General features: G+C 43.9%; 1 protein-coding gene across 1 annotated transcript; it reads left to right on the top strand.

The window, feature by feature from the left end:
* Positions 1-72: 72 nt before the first annotated feature.
* SLC35A1 (solute carrier family 35 member A1) lies at positions 73-17,965 on the top strand. Its single transcript, XM_058019585.1, has 8 exons — positions 73-892; positions 4,536-4,713; positions 9,826-9,985; positions 10,346-10,498; positions 11,820-11,886; positions 15,120-15,296; positions 15,694-15,828; positions 17,097-17,965. The coding sequence occupies exons 1-8, from the start codon at positions 664-666 to the stop codon at positions 17,225-17,227; spliced, it is 1,230 nt and encodes a 409-aa protein (XP_057875568.1). The 5' UTR covers positions 73-663; the 3' UTR covers positions 17,228-17,965.
* The last annotated feature ends 805 nt before the right edge of the window (positions 17,966-18,770 follow it).

Below are 18,770 nucleotides of genomic sequence, written 5' to 3'. Positions count from 1 at the left end.
TTCTGTGGTTTTGTGTGATGAGTGATTTTTCTGTGGCATTGTGCAGGATAGCACTCTCTTGTTGTTTTCCAAGGTATTTGGTTTCACTTTTAAAAGTTACACAACAGGGACTAATCCCCAAAGCATTATTAAAAAAAAACAAAGGAGTGTAAGGGGAGCACTAAAAGAACTTTGCTAAATTGTTTTTGACTACGTGATTTTCTCTGTTGGGAAAATAAACTAATCAGTAGCAGCTAGATGTGCTGTTCCTCCATGTTTTTAAATTATGAGTGGTCACCAATGATTAGACTTATTAAAATATCAATACAATTACTAGCTGCAGCTCTTTTTTTTTTTTCACAGAGAAAAATACCCTGTCACTTCTTTATTATTGCTGTGATCTCTCTATATTATCATAATCTGCTTTGAGGCTTTTATGTTACAGTTCTTACCAACAAACTGGTATTTCAAGAATCCAGAAATACATTTTGTTTAAAAGTAAGCCGATGATTGAAATTTCATTTTATCCTACTTTGTTATTTTCCACTGGAGAAGGTACTGCAGTGCTGTAAAATACTGGGGAATACAACTGTAACCTCCATCTCGGTTTTTCTCGCGGCAGAAGCGTGTCGGTGGCTACGAGCTTGCTCCTGGCAATGAGAAAGACGCGTGTGAGATTCCTGGATGTTTGCTGCCAGTGAAACAGCGGCGGAACGCGGCCGGGTGGAGCAGGATGCTCTCCAGGATACCCAGGCGGGACGGAGCTCGACTCGATGGTTCGGCGCGGCCGGCGGGGCGCTCTGGGCGGCCGCGCCGCACTCTATGGTGCGATGGGAGGAGCGGCGGGGCACGGCGGGCGGCCCCGGCCCGGCAGTCCTGAAGCCTTCGGCGAGCACCATGTCGCCTCCGAAAGGTAAGGCCGGCGGTGCGGGTGCCCGGCGGGTCCCGCGGCTCCCGGTGGGCGGCACGGCCGGAGAACGGGGGCAATTTCCACCCGCTTTCCCAAGAGGAAACGCGACCTGCGCGCAGACTCCCCCTGCCTCCCCCGTGCCAGAGGGAGTGGAACTGTCCTCCGCGCTGGGGGCTGTGGCACCGGGCGCCACCACCGCGGGAGAGAAGGGGGGGAAGGGGCTACGCGGAGCTGCGGGGTCGCGCTGGGGAGGGGCTCTCCCCGCCTGCTTTCCCGCCCTCCCGCTCTCCTCCCGCCGCCCGGGAGCTTCTCCTCGCGTTGTGGCACCGCTGCCTTCCCGGCGTGTGGGGGGCGGGTGCTCCCGGTACGGGGCTTGCCGGGTCCCCGGGACGCTTCCACCTTTAGGATCCGCCACAGTCGCGTCTCCCCCTCCACCAGTTCCCCTCTGACCGTGCCGCAGCATCTTTGGGGCTTATCCCGAGGCGCGGGCGGTCAGTGCACAGGGACATCCCCTGCGCCCACCCTGTGGGCACCGCAGGTGTCCCTGGAAACGCCGCCGCACCCAGGTGCATATTGGAGTGTGCTTAGGTTGCACATTAGGAGGAATTTCTCCACAGAAGGGATGATTAGTTGCTGGAATGGACTGCCCAGGAAGGTGGTGGAGTCACAATCCTTGGAGATGTTTAGTTGCTGGAATGGACTGCCCAGGAAGGTGGTGGAGTCACAATCCTTGGAGATGTTTAAGGAAAGACTGGATGCGGCACTTCGGGGTACAGTGTAGTTCACTTTGCCGATGTCCGGTCAAAGGTCAGACTCCATGACACCAGACGTTTTTCCCAACCTAATTTATTTCCTGATTCTCAGGGATACTGTGTACAGCGAAGCCAGAGCCCACACGGTCCCGAAGCTAGAACCTCGGGCAAGCCAGGAGGGCTTCAATCCGCCAGGACGGCGCCGCCTGCCCTTCTTCCAGCTCGCCCATGGAGGGCCTTGCCCGGGACTCCCCAGCCCCGGCGGTGGCTTGGTCGGGCCTGGCGGGGTGAGGGGCAGGAGGGTCCCAGCAGTGTGAGGGGCCGGAGGGTCCCAGCAGAGTGAGGGGCTGGAGGCTCCCAGCAGAGTGAGGGGCAGGAGGCTCCCAGCAGAGTGAGGGGCTGGAGGCTCCCGGCAGGGTGAGGGGCAGGAGGCTCCCGGCAGAGTGAGGGGCAGGAGGCTCCCGGCAGGGTGAGGGGCAGGAGGCTCCCAGCAGAGTGAGGGGCTGGAGGCTCCCAGCAGAGTGAGGGGCTGGAGGGTCCCGGCATGGTGAGGGGCAGGAGGCTCCCAGCAGTGTGAGGGGCTGGAGGCTCCCAGCAGAGTGAGGGGCAGGAGGGTCCCAGCAGTGTGAGGGGCTGGAGGCTCCCAGCAGTGTGAGGGGCAGGAGGCTCCCGGCAGGGTGAGGGGCAGGAGGGTCCCGGCAGGTTGAGGGGCTGGAGGCTCCCAGCAGTGTGTGCCGGGCGCCTGCCACCCAAATTACCGGGCAGGCAGCGGGCTGTGCTCCCGTGCCAGGCTTGGCCCAGGGCTGCCTTCCAGGAGCCCTGGCAGAGCCCTGAGATCAGCCCTGGAGATGTGTGGGAGGCTCACACTTTTATCCTGAGGCTTTTGGCCCGTCTGGTCCCTTTTTGCCATAATTTCATTTTTCATAATTTCATATTTCATAATTTTGAAATAATTTCATCCAGGTGGGATTTACTGGGAAAAAAAACCAAAAGCTTCTTCCAGCTTTTCTTTTCTTTAGACAGATGTAAGTTCAGATTTATTCAGCAGAAGTTATGGGTGCCCCAGCTATGCTTTCTTCTGCTCCCCTTGCTGCACTGGTGCTGATGCAGACATGGGAGCCAGCCGAAGAAATGTCCAGGCCAAAAAGGAATTACAAATACCTTTTTACATAATGCTGGAACTATCTAGTCTAGATACTAGATTTGTTATGTCTTGCTGCCTTTGGCTTATCCAAGTTTGCAAACCATTGTCAAATTGGGGCTTTTTTTTTTTTTAAGAGTAGTTACTAGAGGCAAGGATTAAGTTTAGCTTTAGTTTGGTGGTGCATAGACTTAAAATCTTCGTGTGTCAAATCACAGCATTAATATAATTTCTGTCAGCACTGAAACATCATTTGAAGATACGTTTTTGTAAAACCAGATGGGGTTAGTTATATTTCCTGGTTGTCCTTGTATTTCCTCCCCACAATCCAAATTTAATTTAAAAATGGGTTACAGCTTGTAAGTCTCTTCTAAGCATTGTTAGTCCAAAAACTAATTGCCTCTACCTTTTAAAAGTGGTTACTGACGTGGATAAGATTTTTATCTATGAGGAAGTAGCTAATTTAAATGATTGCAGTGGCAGGAGGTATTAACTGTACCTTGCAGAAATGTTATGCAATTGAAAACATCTCTGGTTTGAAAGTAACATGAGCCAAAGCATTGGTCGCTCTGGATTTGTTCCTTTTTTAAATGAACAAAGTTATTACAAAACTACTTATCCTCTATCTCAATCCCTAATCAGCAGAGGAATACAAACTTACACCAATTAAAACACCTTTCTTTAGGGTATTTAGAACATGACAGTGGCCCCAAAGGTGCTGCTGAATGACCAATACCCACCAGAGAGATGCCAAGCATAACAATCTGCCAGTGCAGAAAAGGATTTTGTAGAAGGCACACATTGGCTGATGTCTCGTGGTGGGCTTTGCCTTTGTGCAGAGAAATCCCATTTGGAGTTGTGTGCTGTTCTCCCAGCTGGTTCAGATGCAGGCTCAGCATTTCCTGACCTGGGAGTGCACTGGAGTGGCCTGATGGAGCTCTCAGGCCTTGGAGGAGTGTGGATGGATGAAAAACTGCCATCTTCCAGGGACCTTGGACAGGCTAACTCCAAAATTTTGCAGGATGGTAGTTGGTCCAGGTCAAAACTGTTACAAGTGTTGCTGCTGTTGTAGGAATATATCAGTGGGGAAGACAGAGGGGATAACACAAATGATACACAGTCCTTGTGTGATTTAATTTTCTTCAAGAGCCGTAACCTTAAACCTTTCCACAGGGATTTTTTCAAGAAAGTCCTTCAGTCCTTTGTGTGAAGAGCCATCACCATTCAGAGCAAAATCATCTTTTACTGACTTGAGTGGAAAATAGGGCTGACAGAAACGCTGCCTTTTTTATTAAGATTTGCTAGATTTCTTTGCTTATATTGAACTTTTCCTCTCTTTTTGCTTTTGCTAATCTGCCAATGCTCTTTGTGTCAGAGTTCAGTATATTCCATGAGGAGGAGCAGATGCCATTTCAGAGTGAGTGCCTACTGTCAGCTAGAGAGCAGGAAAGCACTGAGAGAGTTTTTGATTGTTATTAGATAAATGTTAATGTATGATTAGTTTTTTCTAGAATGAAGGATGATTACAAGGGCAAGAGAGCATCTCATTTTCAAACACTTGGGGTTCCTGTACAAGCTTCTTTGAGAAGGCTGTAAAATTTAACCAAACTTTTTTTTTATGGAAAGTGTTTCCTAACATTGTAATTATTGTCTGCTGACACAGTGGTGTTGGATACACACCTCCAGCTGGAGAACACACTGTTTCAGTTCTTAAATGAAAATGGGGGTTACACTGAGTCTCTCTCTGTTTCAGAAAATGTCAGCTTGCTGTTCAAGCTGTACTGCCTCACGGTGATGACCCTGGTTGCTGCCACGTACACGGTGGCGCTGCGGTACACCCGGACAGTGGAGACAGAGCTCTACTTTTCAACAACAGCTGTGTGTGTCACTGAAGTTATCAAGCTGTTCCTGAGCCTGGGCATCCTGGCTAAGTAAGTGTGGGAGTGCTGATCAGTGTTTTGAAAACCAGTCCTTGCTTCTAACCTCAGATTCTCGGGTCCTGAAGTGCAGGTATGTTTGAGAATGTGGCTGGATAATGGTGCTGTGGAAGGGTAATTTAGAGCAGGTTAGAGCTTGTGAGTCCTCATCAACTGAAACGGCTTTGTATACAGCACGATATTCAGGTGTATCCTTTCTACATATTTTCTAATTTTGGAATCACTTCAGAGTGTCAGCATGGATTATCCATGATGTTTTGGTCTTTAAGATGTTGGTGTAGATGAAAGTTGGACTTTGATCATCTGCTGTGAGCCATCATCTGCTGAGTTACATAAAATTCTAACATTCCTACTAGTAAATTTTCCCAAACAATGTTACAGACAGACATTTTGCTGTCTCTAATAATCTGCAAGCCAATACTGAAAGGCTGTGATCAAAAAATAGTAGTTTCTGTAATTGCAGACTGCTGCTAAGAACTAGAACTTTAGTCCATGCAAGAGCATCTCAAGTAGGGAGGCTATCAGTCTGCTGCCTTTTCTCCTTTTCAGCTTCCTAGGAAGAATCTTTATATTCTAGGAATATAAATATTTTTTCTATATTTTCTCTTTTTCTATTTTTTTCTATTTTCCAAAGCCCAGTTCTTGCTGCTGTGATAGAATTTGTTCTTTTCGGGTGTCTGTCTCTCTTTGTGGCTTGTGGTACATCAGAAGGCTGGCTGTTATGGGCTCATGCAGTCACATGATGTACTTCAGATTTTCATCAGCTCTTTGCCTCTTAACACACAAATGGCATTTTACTTGCTTTAGAAGTGAGGTGATATTTGAATTTGGTGAGGCAACTGTGACAAACTGCTTTCTTTCTTTAACCTTTCCTTAAATGGATTGTGTTAGAAAAGGCAGATATGTCCAGTGGGGAATGTCTGTTTTTCTTTACATGCACCCTGGACACCCTGTCAGCACACAATGCTGGCAGAAATGACTCTGCTGACACGTGGTTCTGCTGTGGCTCTCACTGTTGTGACCAATGAGGATTCCACTTCCTCTCTGGAGACTGAAGCAGCCCATGCTTCCCAATAGTGAGGGTAGAGAGCTACCTGTGGGCAGCCTCACCTGTGTGGGTAATTTGTCAAATCTTGTGCACCTGGGACTCAGGCTGTTTGTAGTACACCTAGTGCAGCAGGGTAAGCAATCCCTTTTGTTAAGGGTCTGTAATACTTTGTTCATTAAATGTATGAATGGTCTTTTTTACTTGAAATAATTAAAAACTAAATTATGTTTAACTCAGAAAGAAGTCTTAGCATGTTGATGTTTTCAGAACAGCCCAGCACAGCAAAAAGTGTCTGTAGCCCATTATTTTCCCTTTGTCAGCAGAGGATGTGTGGAATGGAAGTGTAGCCAAGGGGGCAAGCATGGGCTGAGCTTCCCTTAGCTTGTGGCAGTAACTTTTGGAGCCTGTTGTTTTGTGTTGACAGATGTGATGAATAATCTTTCCTCCTTCATTTTGCTTTTCATAGCTCTGTAGATCTGCGTTTTCATCACTGATTTATTTTCTAAGCCAGGAGCCCTAGTTTAATTTTTCTGGGATCATCATAGTACCCATCCTTAGAGCATTTCCAGCATTGTTACATCCCTTTGGAAACAGGATCCAGAGCTGCATGCTGCAGTCAGGATATGAATGTGCCATGGCAGAGAATGAAGTGTGTTCTCTCTCAGCCTCAGTTCCTTTCCTAAGGGTTCTGCTCATTTCTCTGAAGCTGATGCCATCCTTGAGCTGGTGCCATCCAAGAACTACTTGCATTTTTTTGCCAGGTCTCCATAACTAGATGAGAGAGAGTTGCTGTAATATAGGGGTGGCCATTTCTTATGGTTCTTTCTCATTCATTGACACCTGAGCCTTATTTACCAGTTAAAATGGGAAGAATCAGATTCACTGAGCTGTTTGGGGCTTACAAGGTCTATTCTGATCTGGTCAGCTGGTGGGGCTTTTCCTCCATAGCTGAGGGAGAGATGGGCACCAGCAGACACTGTTCATCAGGCCAAGCTCACCTCTCCTTGGTAAAGTGTCTGGCATACTGATGGGTCCAGAAGTTGCCAACTTTCTAGTAACCTCCTCTTCCAGATCACTTATGAATGTGCTGAACAGCATCAATTCCAGCACAGCTTCTTTCCCTGTCTCCTTTACAGCTTCCTTCAGTTTGAAATCCTAACCAAGTTGTCTCACCCCAGGTAAGGTGCCTTTGTAGTTCAGTTCAGACCTGTTTTTTTACTGTACAGCAGCATACATTTGTGTGGGTACCTTTGCTTTTTGAAAGAGATAGCATTGGTAACTGCAGTGTACAGGGTACTAGAGTACAACTCTCCCACTGTTCCAGCTGCCAAGTTTGTTTTCTTACACATTATTACATGATGCCTTCACTGTTTACTCTTAAGGCATCTCCTGGAGGGCACATTGAATGGATGAATGCCAAAGAATTGTCTTTCAAAAGAGAAGCTTATGATAGTTTAAGCTGTGCTAATTGTTAACTGAAGTTTCCTCTCCATTTCTCATGCTTATTTAAAGTCCTGTTCACCATCTGGTAATAGCATTTGCTACATTCTTAGCTGGTACATAACTACTTAGTCATGGATGAAGAAAAGCAGAGCTGTTTTGCAAACTCTAGTTTTAACTTCAGCTTTTCTAACAAATGTGTTTTTCTGTTGCATAAGTGATAGTTATTAGTATCTCTCACCTCTTCATACTTAGAAACTGGCTTTGTCAATGGGGTAAGGAATTTATGAAAGGAGAAATGGCTTTAAAGTGGAAGAAAATAGGTATTAGGAATAAATTCTTTAGTGTGAGGGTGGTAAATCTCTGAGACAGGCTGCCCAGAGATATGGTGGATGCCCCAACCCTGTAGATGTTCAAGGCCAGGCTGGATGGGGCTTGGAGCACACTGGTCTAGTGGAAATTGTGTCTGCCCATGGCAGGGAGGTTGAAACAAGATGATCTTAGGGTCTCTTCTAACCTGAACCATTCTACAAAGAAAATTGATAATGTTTTAAAATTCAAACCTAGATCAACATCAAGAAAGCTGAATTCAAGCTAGATAATTGTTTATTTTCTAATTTGATCTTGCAGTGTACTTCTTTGAACCTAATTTTACATTATCAGCTGTACAGGGAGGTTTGCTTTAAGTTGTTTTTTGGCCATGTACTGAATTCAACCTACAGTTAGAGATTGCTGGTAAGTGCCTGCTTCAGAAAGCACATCCACTGCACAGATGAACTATTAGATAGTTTAGCTTCTTGTCCTCAGAATCTAAAGGGAAGGTGGTGATTATTAGGCACATGTTATTCTTCATTGCTGAGATTTTGTTCTTGAAGTCAAAGTAGACAGAAGTTACTATTGCTGCTGTGACTTTAAAAATCTGATCAACAACTTCACTGAGCGTGGTCTGGAACATAAGCAGTTTAAAAATTATTTTAAAAATTAGTTTTAAATTATTTTAAATATTGTTTTATAGATTAAGTATTATTTTCTTGTTTGATAGCCCACCTTACTATCAATGAATAGAAGATGTTATTCCTCTGTGTTTTGTTTTTTTTTTTACTTCTTATTTTCTTAGAGTAGAACCACATCTGTGCTAAATATTTTATTTTCAGTTAAACATTTGAGATAGAAGTACTTTAGTCCAGGTGTACTTGGCAATGACCCAATTTTCTTGTACATCTTTTCTCCCAATCCTAGACAATGTAATAAATACATTCAGAAATTGAACAAACCAAAAAAATCTGCCCATAACATCAGTGGCTCCTAACATTTTATACAGTTCTGTGTCTAGTGCAATTAACCATGGTGAGCTGTAGCATGAACTCTTCCCCTTTCCTCTACTGCAGACTTCACTTTAAGTGCTATTTGTCCATGGATTTTCTTGTCACAGTTATTCTCTGTGGACAGACATGTCTGGTTTTCTGTGTGTTCTTTCTGTTACGGAAAAATGCAAAAAGAATCCATTGCAGCTGCCTCTGCCTAACAACTGCTCTCCCTACAGGGAGAGGAAAAAGAAGTAAATGCTTGGTGCAAGTAGGGAGGAAGGCAAGGAAGGAGAGAAATTTGGATGGAAGGATCATGAGATGGTAAAGCCTGTAAATCTTCAGAGAGGAAGAGTTGAACAACTGGAGTGCAGAGTCAGTGGTTGATCAGGAAAGGAAAATATGCTGAAACAAGGTGGTTAAAGCTATTCATACAAGTGTGCAATAGAAACACAAGGAAAATTAAATTCAAGAGCAGTACAGCTTACAAGTTGAAAGGCCTGTGAGAGGGGGCAGGAATGATTTGGGATGTTGGTATTTGTCAGTGCTAAGCGAGAGAAGATTGGAAAGGGGAGCTGTGGGAGAACTGGGAAGAGGACTGAAGCAGCAGCAAATGTCAGATTGATGTACAAGCAATGGGGGAGTAGCAGTAATGCAGAGGGCAGCTGTGAAAAGCTGAGCAGCAAACTGCAAAAGCAGCCAGCAGCAACACGTTCTTCCCCATTGCCTGCTCCGTCACACACTGAAATTACTTGGAGGAGAGGTGTGAAAGGCAAAGACAGGGACAGGCCACAGGGAGCCCCCACACACCCGCCAGCCCTCTTCATGTGTGTGCTGCTGCTGGCCCAGCCTCTCCCACAGCACAGGTGAGACTGGGAGCCCATGGCTGACTGAGGAATGAGAGGTTTCTCTAGGTAAGAAGTGTGCAAGGGTACAATCCTTTTTTGATTGTACTGTGAGGCCTAGTTTAAAGGGGATCTGGAAAATCATGGACATTTAACATCACACACAAACATTAATACCCAGTAAAAAAGGGGAGATGTGAACAACAGCCTTCTGTTCCACTGCCTATATTGGCACACTGCTACACATTAATGCATCAACTTCCTGATTCCATAATGTTTCTCTCACCTTCAGGGCTTTCTGCTTGTTGAAAACCTCACTTGTTTTTTGCCAGTTAACCTTTTTTTTTCTTTTATGAACAGAAAGTACAGCTGATCGTGGAAGACAAATTTTCAGCCCTCCCAAGGGATTCATTGATTTGATTTCTGTTTTAAAATACCAGTTTAGGAATGCCCTCCTAATATTTTGCAGAGAAACTGGAAGTCTGACAAGATTAATAACATCTTTAAAAGAAAATGTATTCGGAAGTCCTAAAGAACTGCTGAAATTAAGTGTTCCATCTGTGGTGTACGCTGTCCAAAACAATATGGCATTCGTGGCTCTTAGCAACTTGGATGCTGCAGTCTACCAGGTAATACAGGTTTCTGTCAGTAGCAGACCTGGAAATATATTTCTCTTTCCAGGTTTATTAGGCACATGTGTCAGGTATCTGCCTGGCATGCAGCACTCTCTTCAGCTTCAGTGTTAAAAGCGAAACTGTGCTTTGTTCCGTTCAGAACATACACTGTGCTGCAGAGCTCTGGCTTTCTGAGCCAAGCCACTCACTGCTAGAGTCACTTCAAATTCACATGGTTGTAGTTGGACATGGATGTGTAGGAAATCAATGAATATAAAAATCTGTCATTGTGTATTTGAATTTTCTATCTTATTTTCTTGTTTTAGAGGAGTTTATAAAACCATGTCCTCTACACTACATTCCCGTCTTTTCTAGGTGACATACCAGTTGAAGATCCCTTGTACAGCTTTATGTACAGTCCTGATGTTGAGCCGTACCCTTAGTAAGTTGCAGTGGTTCTCTGTCTTCATGCTGTGTGGTGGTGTTACCCTTGTTCAGTGGGAGCCTGCTCAGGCTACAAAAGTACAGGTAAGAGTTCAAATTTTCCCTCTTCAGGTAAAGAATAAATGGTGCTTGATCCTTGGCTTTCACCTTTCTGTGTACCAGTTCAGGCAGGCTTGTGGTATTGCTCTGGTCTCACCTTTTTGGAAATGCAAGGGATTGCTACAATTAGTATAAATTACCACAGGCACCATAACCTAATGCACCATCCTAGTCTGAGTAATAGATTGTTTCCAGCAGTTGGCCTTAGTAACGTAATTGTTGGAACAGAGAACTTGGAATCAAAGCAGTGCAAGGAATTAGGAGCAAAACTCCAGTGCAGTGTGGGTATGTCATTTATACACACCCTTCAGAGGCACTGACCTAATACTGTTGTAGGGAGAAACAAGTGTCTTCTGTTTCTTAGGTCAGAGCTGCTGCTCAGCTGCATTAGTGGGAAAGGTAGGTCATGCCTCTGGGAGTGCTGGCCACAGCCAAGGGGACAGTGCCTCTGAGCACTGGGAGAGCACCCACAGAAAGGGAAACACCACCCAGCTACACTGAGCTGATCTGAGGGACAGCCCTAGATCAGCAAGGGCACGTGGTGCTGCAGTGAAATGCTAGTAAGTTTGCTTTACTTAATGAAATAGCTCTGTGCCCTTGGTTTGGCTGGGAGAGAATTAAATTCCTTCCTAGTAGCTGGTTCAGTGCTGTGTTTTGGATTTAGTATGAGAACAATGTTGGTAACACTGGTGTTTAAATTGTGGCTCAGTAGTGCTTAACCATGAGGCCAGGGCTTTTCAGTGTCTCCTGCTCTGTCAGTGAGGAGGGGCACAAGAAGGCAGGAGGGAGGACGGCCAGGACAGCTGAGCTGAACTGGCCAGAGGGATATGCCATACTATGCAATGTTACACCCACTATGGAAAATCAGGGAATTTGGCCAGGAGGAGCTGATTGCTGCTGCAGGGTGGGCTGGGCATCTGTCAGCAGGTGGTGATCAATTACTTTGTGCATCACTTAGTTTTCTTGGATTTTATATCTTTCTCTCCTTTTGTTAATACTAGAATTATTAGTAATTTGTATTTTGATTTAGTTATACTTAGTTTTCTTGGGTTTTATATCTCTCTCTCTTTTTGTTAATAGTAGAATTATTAGTAATTTTTATTTTGATGTAGTTATTAAACTGTGCTTATATCAACCCACAAGTTTACCTTTTGTTTTCAAATCTTCTCCCCGTTGTGGGACTTAGGGGGAATGAGTGAGGAGCTGGGTTGGTTACTGGCTGAATTTAAACCACAGCACTCTGGAATTGATTATTGTGAATGACTGAAGTGTTGTATCCTTTTTAAAATGATGGTTGATGTTACAGGTGGAGCAGAACCCATGGCTAGGGTTTGGAGCAATTGCTGTGGCAGTGTTTTGCTCAGGATTTGCAGGTACAGTATTATTTCTGTATGTGGGCTGTATCTAAAGAACTGGAAAATTCTCAGGGCTTGAAACTGAACATTCTTCATTTGTTAACTGTCTTCCTCTAATAGTTTATTCCCTCTGCCCATAACTGCCTTCTACTTTTGGTAATTATGGCAGAGTCATAACCTAATTACTCCCATTGTCAAGCAAATGATAGGAGCATGTACCATTGGTTTTGCACAATGCAACATAGAGGGCTGGTTTGCAATTGGAAGTGTCTTTCAGTGCTGTGAATAAGACTGTAGGGAGCAGCATAATGACTCACTCCGTGCATTTAATTAATGTACATCAATTTTATAAAGTTTACTTTGCAGTGAATAGCTCCCCTTTGGTGATCACATGAAATACTTGCATTTTTTTTACAAGGGGAACTGAGCTCCTCACTCAGTTCTGTACCAGCTCAGCCCTGAAATACACACTGCCATAGTTGTGTAGGTGGAAAATGGGATGTAGAGGGAGCATGAGGAAGGCACAGAGTTAGGGTAGTAGCAGGAAGCCTGGATAAACTCAGTGAAGGATTTTTGGTTTTGCTTATTTTTGCTTTGTTCTACAACCAGTGTCTCCTCTCAGTGTAGTTTTTTCTCTGGCTTCTGGAGAAGGACACTAAAACTTTGGGACGAGTGAACTGGTGCTCAGAAATAAAGAAATGCAAATTACTTGTTAATTTGAAATTTGGCTCACAGGGGCATATTCCCCTGACTGTAAACTGGATTCTTCTCCTCTCCCCTGTGAAAAACAAGGTACTATCCACCTCTAGTACTGGAAAATCTTGCAAGAATGATCTTGTGCTGTGCATAGATGCTCATTACTCATGGAAAAACATTCTGGTGGGTAGAGGAGGAGAGTGTCATTCTTATTTGGTGTCATTTCAGTAAAATAGGCACTTTGAAGCAGAAATACTAAATAAAACTATGTAGAGCTCAGTCAGCTTTTCCTGGAAAGTTATGAATTTCCTCATTTAAATAGGTGCTCCAAAGCTGCAAGACAAAATACAGCCTTCAGTCTCCTAAAACTCCTGCTTTCCCAGATAATGTGGGCCAACAGCTGTGCTTCCAAAGGCCTGCAAATTCAGAGCACTGACAGGCTGGTGCAGGCAGCTTAGACACTTAGGGCTTTCTTCTCCTGCAAAAGGATTGCAGCTTGGGTTTCCTTGCTGACAGCTGAAGCTCTGGGGCAGCTGGGAGGGATTGACTGTGTGCTTCATCCACAGAGCTCCTTGTGCCCTTGGGGCTTTACATGTTGAAAACATAAATTCTTTTCAAATTCCCTTCCTGTTCTTCCTTCCCACGCTCACATGAAGCAGTTATTTTGCCGTTAGACCTCCAGTTTCTGGACTGACCATGTTTTACAGAGTCAACATTAGTCCAGCAAAATGTAAAAATGGTTGTGTGTCACTTAGAGATGGAAAAGAAGCTTTTTCTTCAAATTGCTGATCCTGTGATAATTTCCAAGTATCCAGGGCCCCAGCAATGCTTTTAAAAGTATTGGAGGGATAATTTACTGGCAAATCCTTTGTGACTTAAAACAGTTCTGAGGAGTAGGTTCTCCTCATCAGCCCCCATTCTTTCCTTCTTCTTGCCTAGTGGATTTGTGAAATGTGTATTCACAAATCTAGTAGCACAGTTTTATTGATTTGCCTACTGTTTTCTCAGTTTATAACATTTACAAGTATGGTTCATACTCAAGCCAAATTTCTGTTATGTTGATTACACCTCATTGTGCTCTCTGGGTCTTCTCAGGGGGCAGAAATCTCAAGGTAATTTTTCTGGGTTATTTTAAAGGCTGCAGTCATTAACAGTACTAGTTTGTTGTTGTTTTTTACATTTCAAAAATTTATATTCTTATGAGATAATACAATATTTCCTTGGTTTTATACTTATTTGAACCCCTGGTGTATAAATCTGCCTTCTCATTTATTCACCATAAGTACTCACTGTATTCTGTTAAATTATAAATTGCATTTTTCACTAATAAAAGAGTAGAAAGACCTTCCCTGCAGCTGATTCGGGGATTTTTGTGGGGGGGAAGGGGTGTGTGCCTAGGGCTTCTAACACACGGATCTTTGTGCCACCTTTGTTGGTTCCATATGAGTTTCTCACATTGTATGAAGGATGGTGTGTGATACTAATCACCAATAAACTTCCAGTCAATAGGGCTCTCACCAGAAGGTCAGGGAAGTCACTGTTAAGAGTCCTGCAAACTGCTTTCTTTGTTTTGAAATGTAGAGGAAGTTCCAGAGCTTGGAAGAGTCCTGATTGGGTGAGCAGTGGTTAAAAAGGCAGGTGGTGAGGGCCTTGCCAAATGTCTGCCTCTTAGTCTGACAAATGCCTCCCAAGTAGAATAATGAAGAAGTATTTGGGGAGTTTCAGTAATGCAAAGCAAAAAATAATGCTCTTCAGTGTAGTATCAAGAGCCAGAGCTTTAGATTCAAATGAATTCCACTTCCTCAAAACCAGCCTGTATTTTCAATTAGCAGAAGGCCTTGTTTTTGATTTGCCCTTGTAATCCCCTGAAGCTGTGGTTTCAGAACGAGCTGCTCTGCCAAGTACTCTGGCAGCACAAAGCTCCTGAGGAGTTTTCAGTTTCAGTACTGAGGTAATACAGATCCTCCCTTTCTACCCTACCCTCCGAAAAAAAACGGACTAAAATCAATCTAAAACTTAAATCAACATTAAATTATTTTCATGGAGGCTGTGGATTAAAAAGGGGTAGAGAAAGGAAAGGGTAAGGATAAACAGGAGTGAGGGAGACCTTCCCGCTGAGTCAAAGCGGATCCCCTTGCTAAACTTTGCCCTGGACTTCACCAATGGTTTAGGCCTGAAGGTTTTAACTGCACTTAAACCTAACAGCCTAACTGAAACAATTTAACAAAAGATTCTATGAGACAACAGTAACTCCTTATAGGGCTGAGTTAGTTACAAATCTGAAGAACTTGAGAATGTACGAGAGGAACATTGACAGTCCCTTTGCTGTAGCATACTCGTGCTCACCCAGATGTAAAGGAGTTTGTACAAGGGTTGAGCCTTGAGGAGGACTGCACCGACCCTGGATCCATCACTGGTGTTCAGCAGTGGTCTTCCACAGACAGTGACCTTGAGAGATTGCTGGCTCTAAAAGGTTGTCTGGTTTTAAAATGTAAAAAGCCATGAATCATTCTTCTCACTGAAATATTTTTGGGTTTTTGTTTTGTTTTTTTCAGGAGTTTATTTTGAAAAGGTGTTAAAGAGTTCAGATACTTCCTTGTGGGTGAGGAACATTCAGCTGTACTTATCTGGGATTGTGGTGAATTTATTTGTTGTGTACATGTCAGATGGAGCCAAAGTTCTTGAGAAAGGGTTTTTCTATGGCTACACATACTACGTCTGGTTTGTTGTCTGTAAGTATCTTGTGGGTTTTATCATTGACATTGTTTTTCTTCTTTAACAATGATACAACTGATTGCAGGAAGCTACAACTTCAGTATGAAACACTCTTAACTGTGTTTTGAGGGATTTTATTTAAAAGTAACATTTGCTTGGAAGTTATTCACTTACTCAATTTAAAATTGTGCTGAAACAGCAGCCTAAATAATTGACTAGCAAGTAGATAATTTAAAATTAGTTATATCTTATTTACAGGATGCCATGTAGACATCCCGTTCCCGTGAATGATCTATTAAATCATTAATTAGGACAATGTAGCCCAAAGTAGGAGCACACCAGTGGAGTAAAATGCATCATTTCAAGAGTAACCTACTGCACCTGTACTTATGGTAACACCCTATCTGCTTCCAGTTCTGGCCAGCGTGGGTGGCCTCTACACCTCGGTGGTTGTTAAGTACACAGATAACATCATGAAAGGCTTTTCTGCAGCGGCTGCCATTGTTCTCTCTACTGTGGCATCAGTCATCCTCTTTGGCCTCCAGATAAGTAAGTGCCTTTTTGCCTTTGATTTGATGGCTGTGCATGTTCCCTGCCTGCCCAGCCTGCTGCACGCAGCTCCCACCAAAGCCAAACCTCGCCGTTTTGCTGGTTTTAGCTTCAGGTCTTCTCCAGGACTCCTGTGCACTAATGCATCATCGGTCCCTGTTGTGGTGCACAAAGGTGCCTGATGGCTCTGCTTTCAAAGCCTTTGTTCTGTCAGAGGGATCTGCAATTTCAAACAGAAAGAACCTTTCTGGTTTAAACAGCTTTATTTTCATGCATCACTTTCTGATGCAGTTTAGTGAGTGATACAGCTGTTTACAGGTTGTTATTTCTTATTGGGTTAAGTACAGTCAGTGCCAAATTAATTCCTCAGCTATTTCTTCAAGGGCTTTACACATCCCTAATGAGTTACACCCAGTACTGCATTAACTTTTACTTTCTCCATCTGCTGAAGACACCACGAGAGAAAGTCAAAGAGCAGCTGGGGTTGTGCCTGACTGATGTGGTGAATGTCTTTGAGAGGAAACAGCAGATGGCTCTGGGCTGTTCTGCAATTTTCTCCCCAGTCAAGTCTGTGTCTGATACTGTGCCCAGCACTCCTGCTCAGTCCTTCACTGTTGAGTTGTGGGTAGTTTCCTACCTTAACCCAAAGATGGTGTGGGAAGATGGTGGGAAAACTGGCTTTTTGATGTAGTATTAGTGAGACAAAACTTAAGGAAAGTTTGCATAAGGAGAAAATAATCAGTGTTTGTCTACAAGAGAGCACCATAAAGCAAGGGATGAAAACATTTTAAAAACTTACTTGGGCAGTGTTTTCTTGACAGTTGACACAAATCAAACCTGGACTAATGATCTTTCTGTGAAAGCCTCATTAATAGAGTTTCTTAATAACTCTGTCTAGACATGGAAAGGCAAGAAAGGTGTTATCACAGGGTATTTTATTACATCCCCTGCCTTTTTATGATTTAAGTTTATTGTAATGTAAGCCTCTACAGATGACACCTGGGACTGCAGGAGATGCTTTACTCTTGCTTTTATGACCACCACCACCACATTCTTACTATGAGACCAACTGGAACTGTGTGGGGGTTGTAAACACTCAAGAGATCCCAGTGACAGAGGATGAAGCTAAATGCTGTGACTTATCAAGTTTGCTGTCTTGTTTAGTTTTGGGTAATTTCAATATTCTTATCCAGATATCATAACTTACATGGCTTGCTGAAGGTTTCTTATATGAATGTATTTATTTAAACTATTTTGTCTCCTTTCAGCTGTAACCTTCTCCCTGGGTGCTCTCCTGGTGTGTATTTCTATTTACCTCTATGGATTACCTCGACAAGACACCACAAAAATCCAGCCCTCAGAGACTAAAACCTCTAAAGAGAGACTTGCTAATGTGTGATGTCCATGAAAGTGGACACATGGACAAGAGAAAAAATAGACTTTTAAAAAGACTGCTTTTTTTTCAAAATTAGCCTTAAGCTAGTCATGAAATGGTTTAAGTGGGTAGACTAAAAGCAGAAGTTAGTTCTGTTTTACATGAGGAGTTTCCAGTGGCTGACACTGAGGCTACACTGCAGCTGAGGAGCTGGCTGGGTACTTTATGGAAGGTATTCTTCATTCACATCGACAATGAAGAGTCTCATTTACAGGGAAAACCCAATGAAGGAACTGATCACTCAATTGTATATAATGTATATAATGGAGGGAAAATGGTTCTTTGTGTATTTGATAAACTGTCTTGCTCTTTGAGGGCAGAAATGCCTGAAAAGCTTCATAAAAAAAACTATTAAAAAAGCAACTACTGCCACCATTTTCTCTTAAGATACTTGGCAATTGCAGTTTGATTAATGACAGGAAGAGTTCCTCTCCTAGGCACTAAGCACGAGATGATTCAACTCTACAGGGAATACCCTTGCTTTGAGCATCACCTACCTCAGAGTGACTACAGGTAGCCTTTCTTGTTTGGTTTAAAAAGTCAGATGAAAGACTCTGAAGCTGTGGCTTTCCTTTTACTCTTTAAGTGTTTTTTTAAATTCAGCTGTAGGTGTTAAAGGGATCTTCTATGCTTAGTATAGAGGAAGGTTTTTACTTGTTCCTGTACCTCTGGCTCAAGTGTAAATGAAGTTTCTGTCTAGAAGATCTTTTCTCTCTCAACCTCTCTGCATACAGATGCTTGAAAAGGGTTCCTGTAATGCATGCTCACCTTTAATTTATCAGTGCCAACTGTGCAACTTCAACCTCCTTCCTCATCTTCTGAGCCTTCCAGATATTTCAACTCTGCTTTGAGGGAGAACTGACCCTGGCGCCTTGGGGCAACTTGTTGACATTCACAGTGGAGTTTCATGCTCTTGGCTACATTTCTTTAAACAGGAATTGTTTTACTTGAAAGTGGGGCATGTTTAAACACAGCAGTAACAAACATGCCTAAATTCTCTTCCAGTGGGAGAGGATGGTCCCCTCTGCCTTTTGCCAAGTGTTCCACTACGGTGTTGCTCTTGGGAGTCAAGGCTGCCATGGTGGAAGATATTTCCAGGCACCTGCAGGACCTCACGGGTGCTGCCCCACCTCTCTACAGCAATGTGAGGCTGAGGGGTGCCAAGCAGCACCTGCCACGTCTGCCTGTGTGCTGAGGGAACACTGCTTCCTGTTCCACCAGCTGGGCAGCAGTCTCTTCTTGCCAGCTGTCACATCAGTGGGTCTGAGGAAGGGCTGAGGAGCAGGGTGTGACAGCTGGCAGTTGGGCTTGGCGGAGGTTTCTGAAGGAGGAATGCAGCACAACACCCAGGCAAAGGTCTCTGCAGGGTCTGAGTAACTCCTTTTGTTACAACAGACAGAGCTTGAAGCCATTGTGCCATTAGGCCTTGGCACACAGTGGCAACCGTGGGAGTGGAGAACTTTGCTTAGGGGAGCACAGTTAACACCACTTCCTCTACTAAAAGGAT

The sequence above is a fragment of the Melospiza georgiana genome, chromosome 3, assembly GCF_028018845.1.
Source record: "Melospiza georgiana isolate bMelGeo1 chromosome 3, bMelGeo1.pri, whole genome shotgun sequence".
In the NCBI taxonomy this organism is placed as follows: Eukaryota; Metazoa; Chordata; class Aves; order Passeriformes; family Passerellidae; genus Melospiza; species Melospiza georgiana.
This window is presented reverse-complemented; position numbering and strand designations above follow the sequence as displayed.

Coding starts and splice junctions, on each gene's coding strand:
- SLC35A1 (XM_058019585.1), top strand. CDS start 664: ATGTTTGCTGCCAGTGAAACAGCGGCGGAACGCGGCCGGGTGGAGCAG. Junction 10,499..11,819: donor CTCAGGCTACAAAAGTACAG/GTAAGAGTTCAA, acceptor TTGATGTTACAG/GTGGAGCAGAACCCATGGCT. Junction 11,887..15,119: donor GTTTTGCTCAGGATTTGCAG/GTACAGTATTAT, acceptor TGTTTTTTTCAG/GAGTTTATTTTGAAAAGGTG.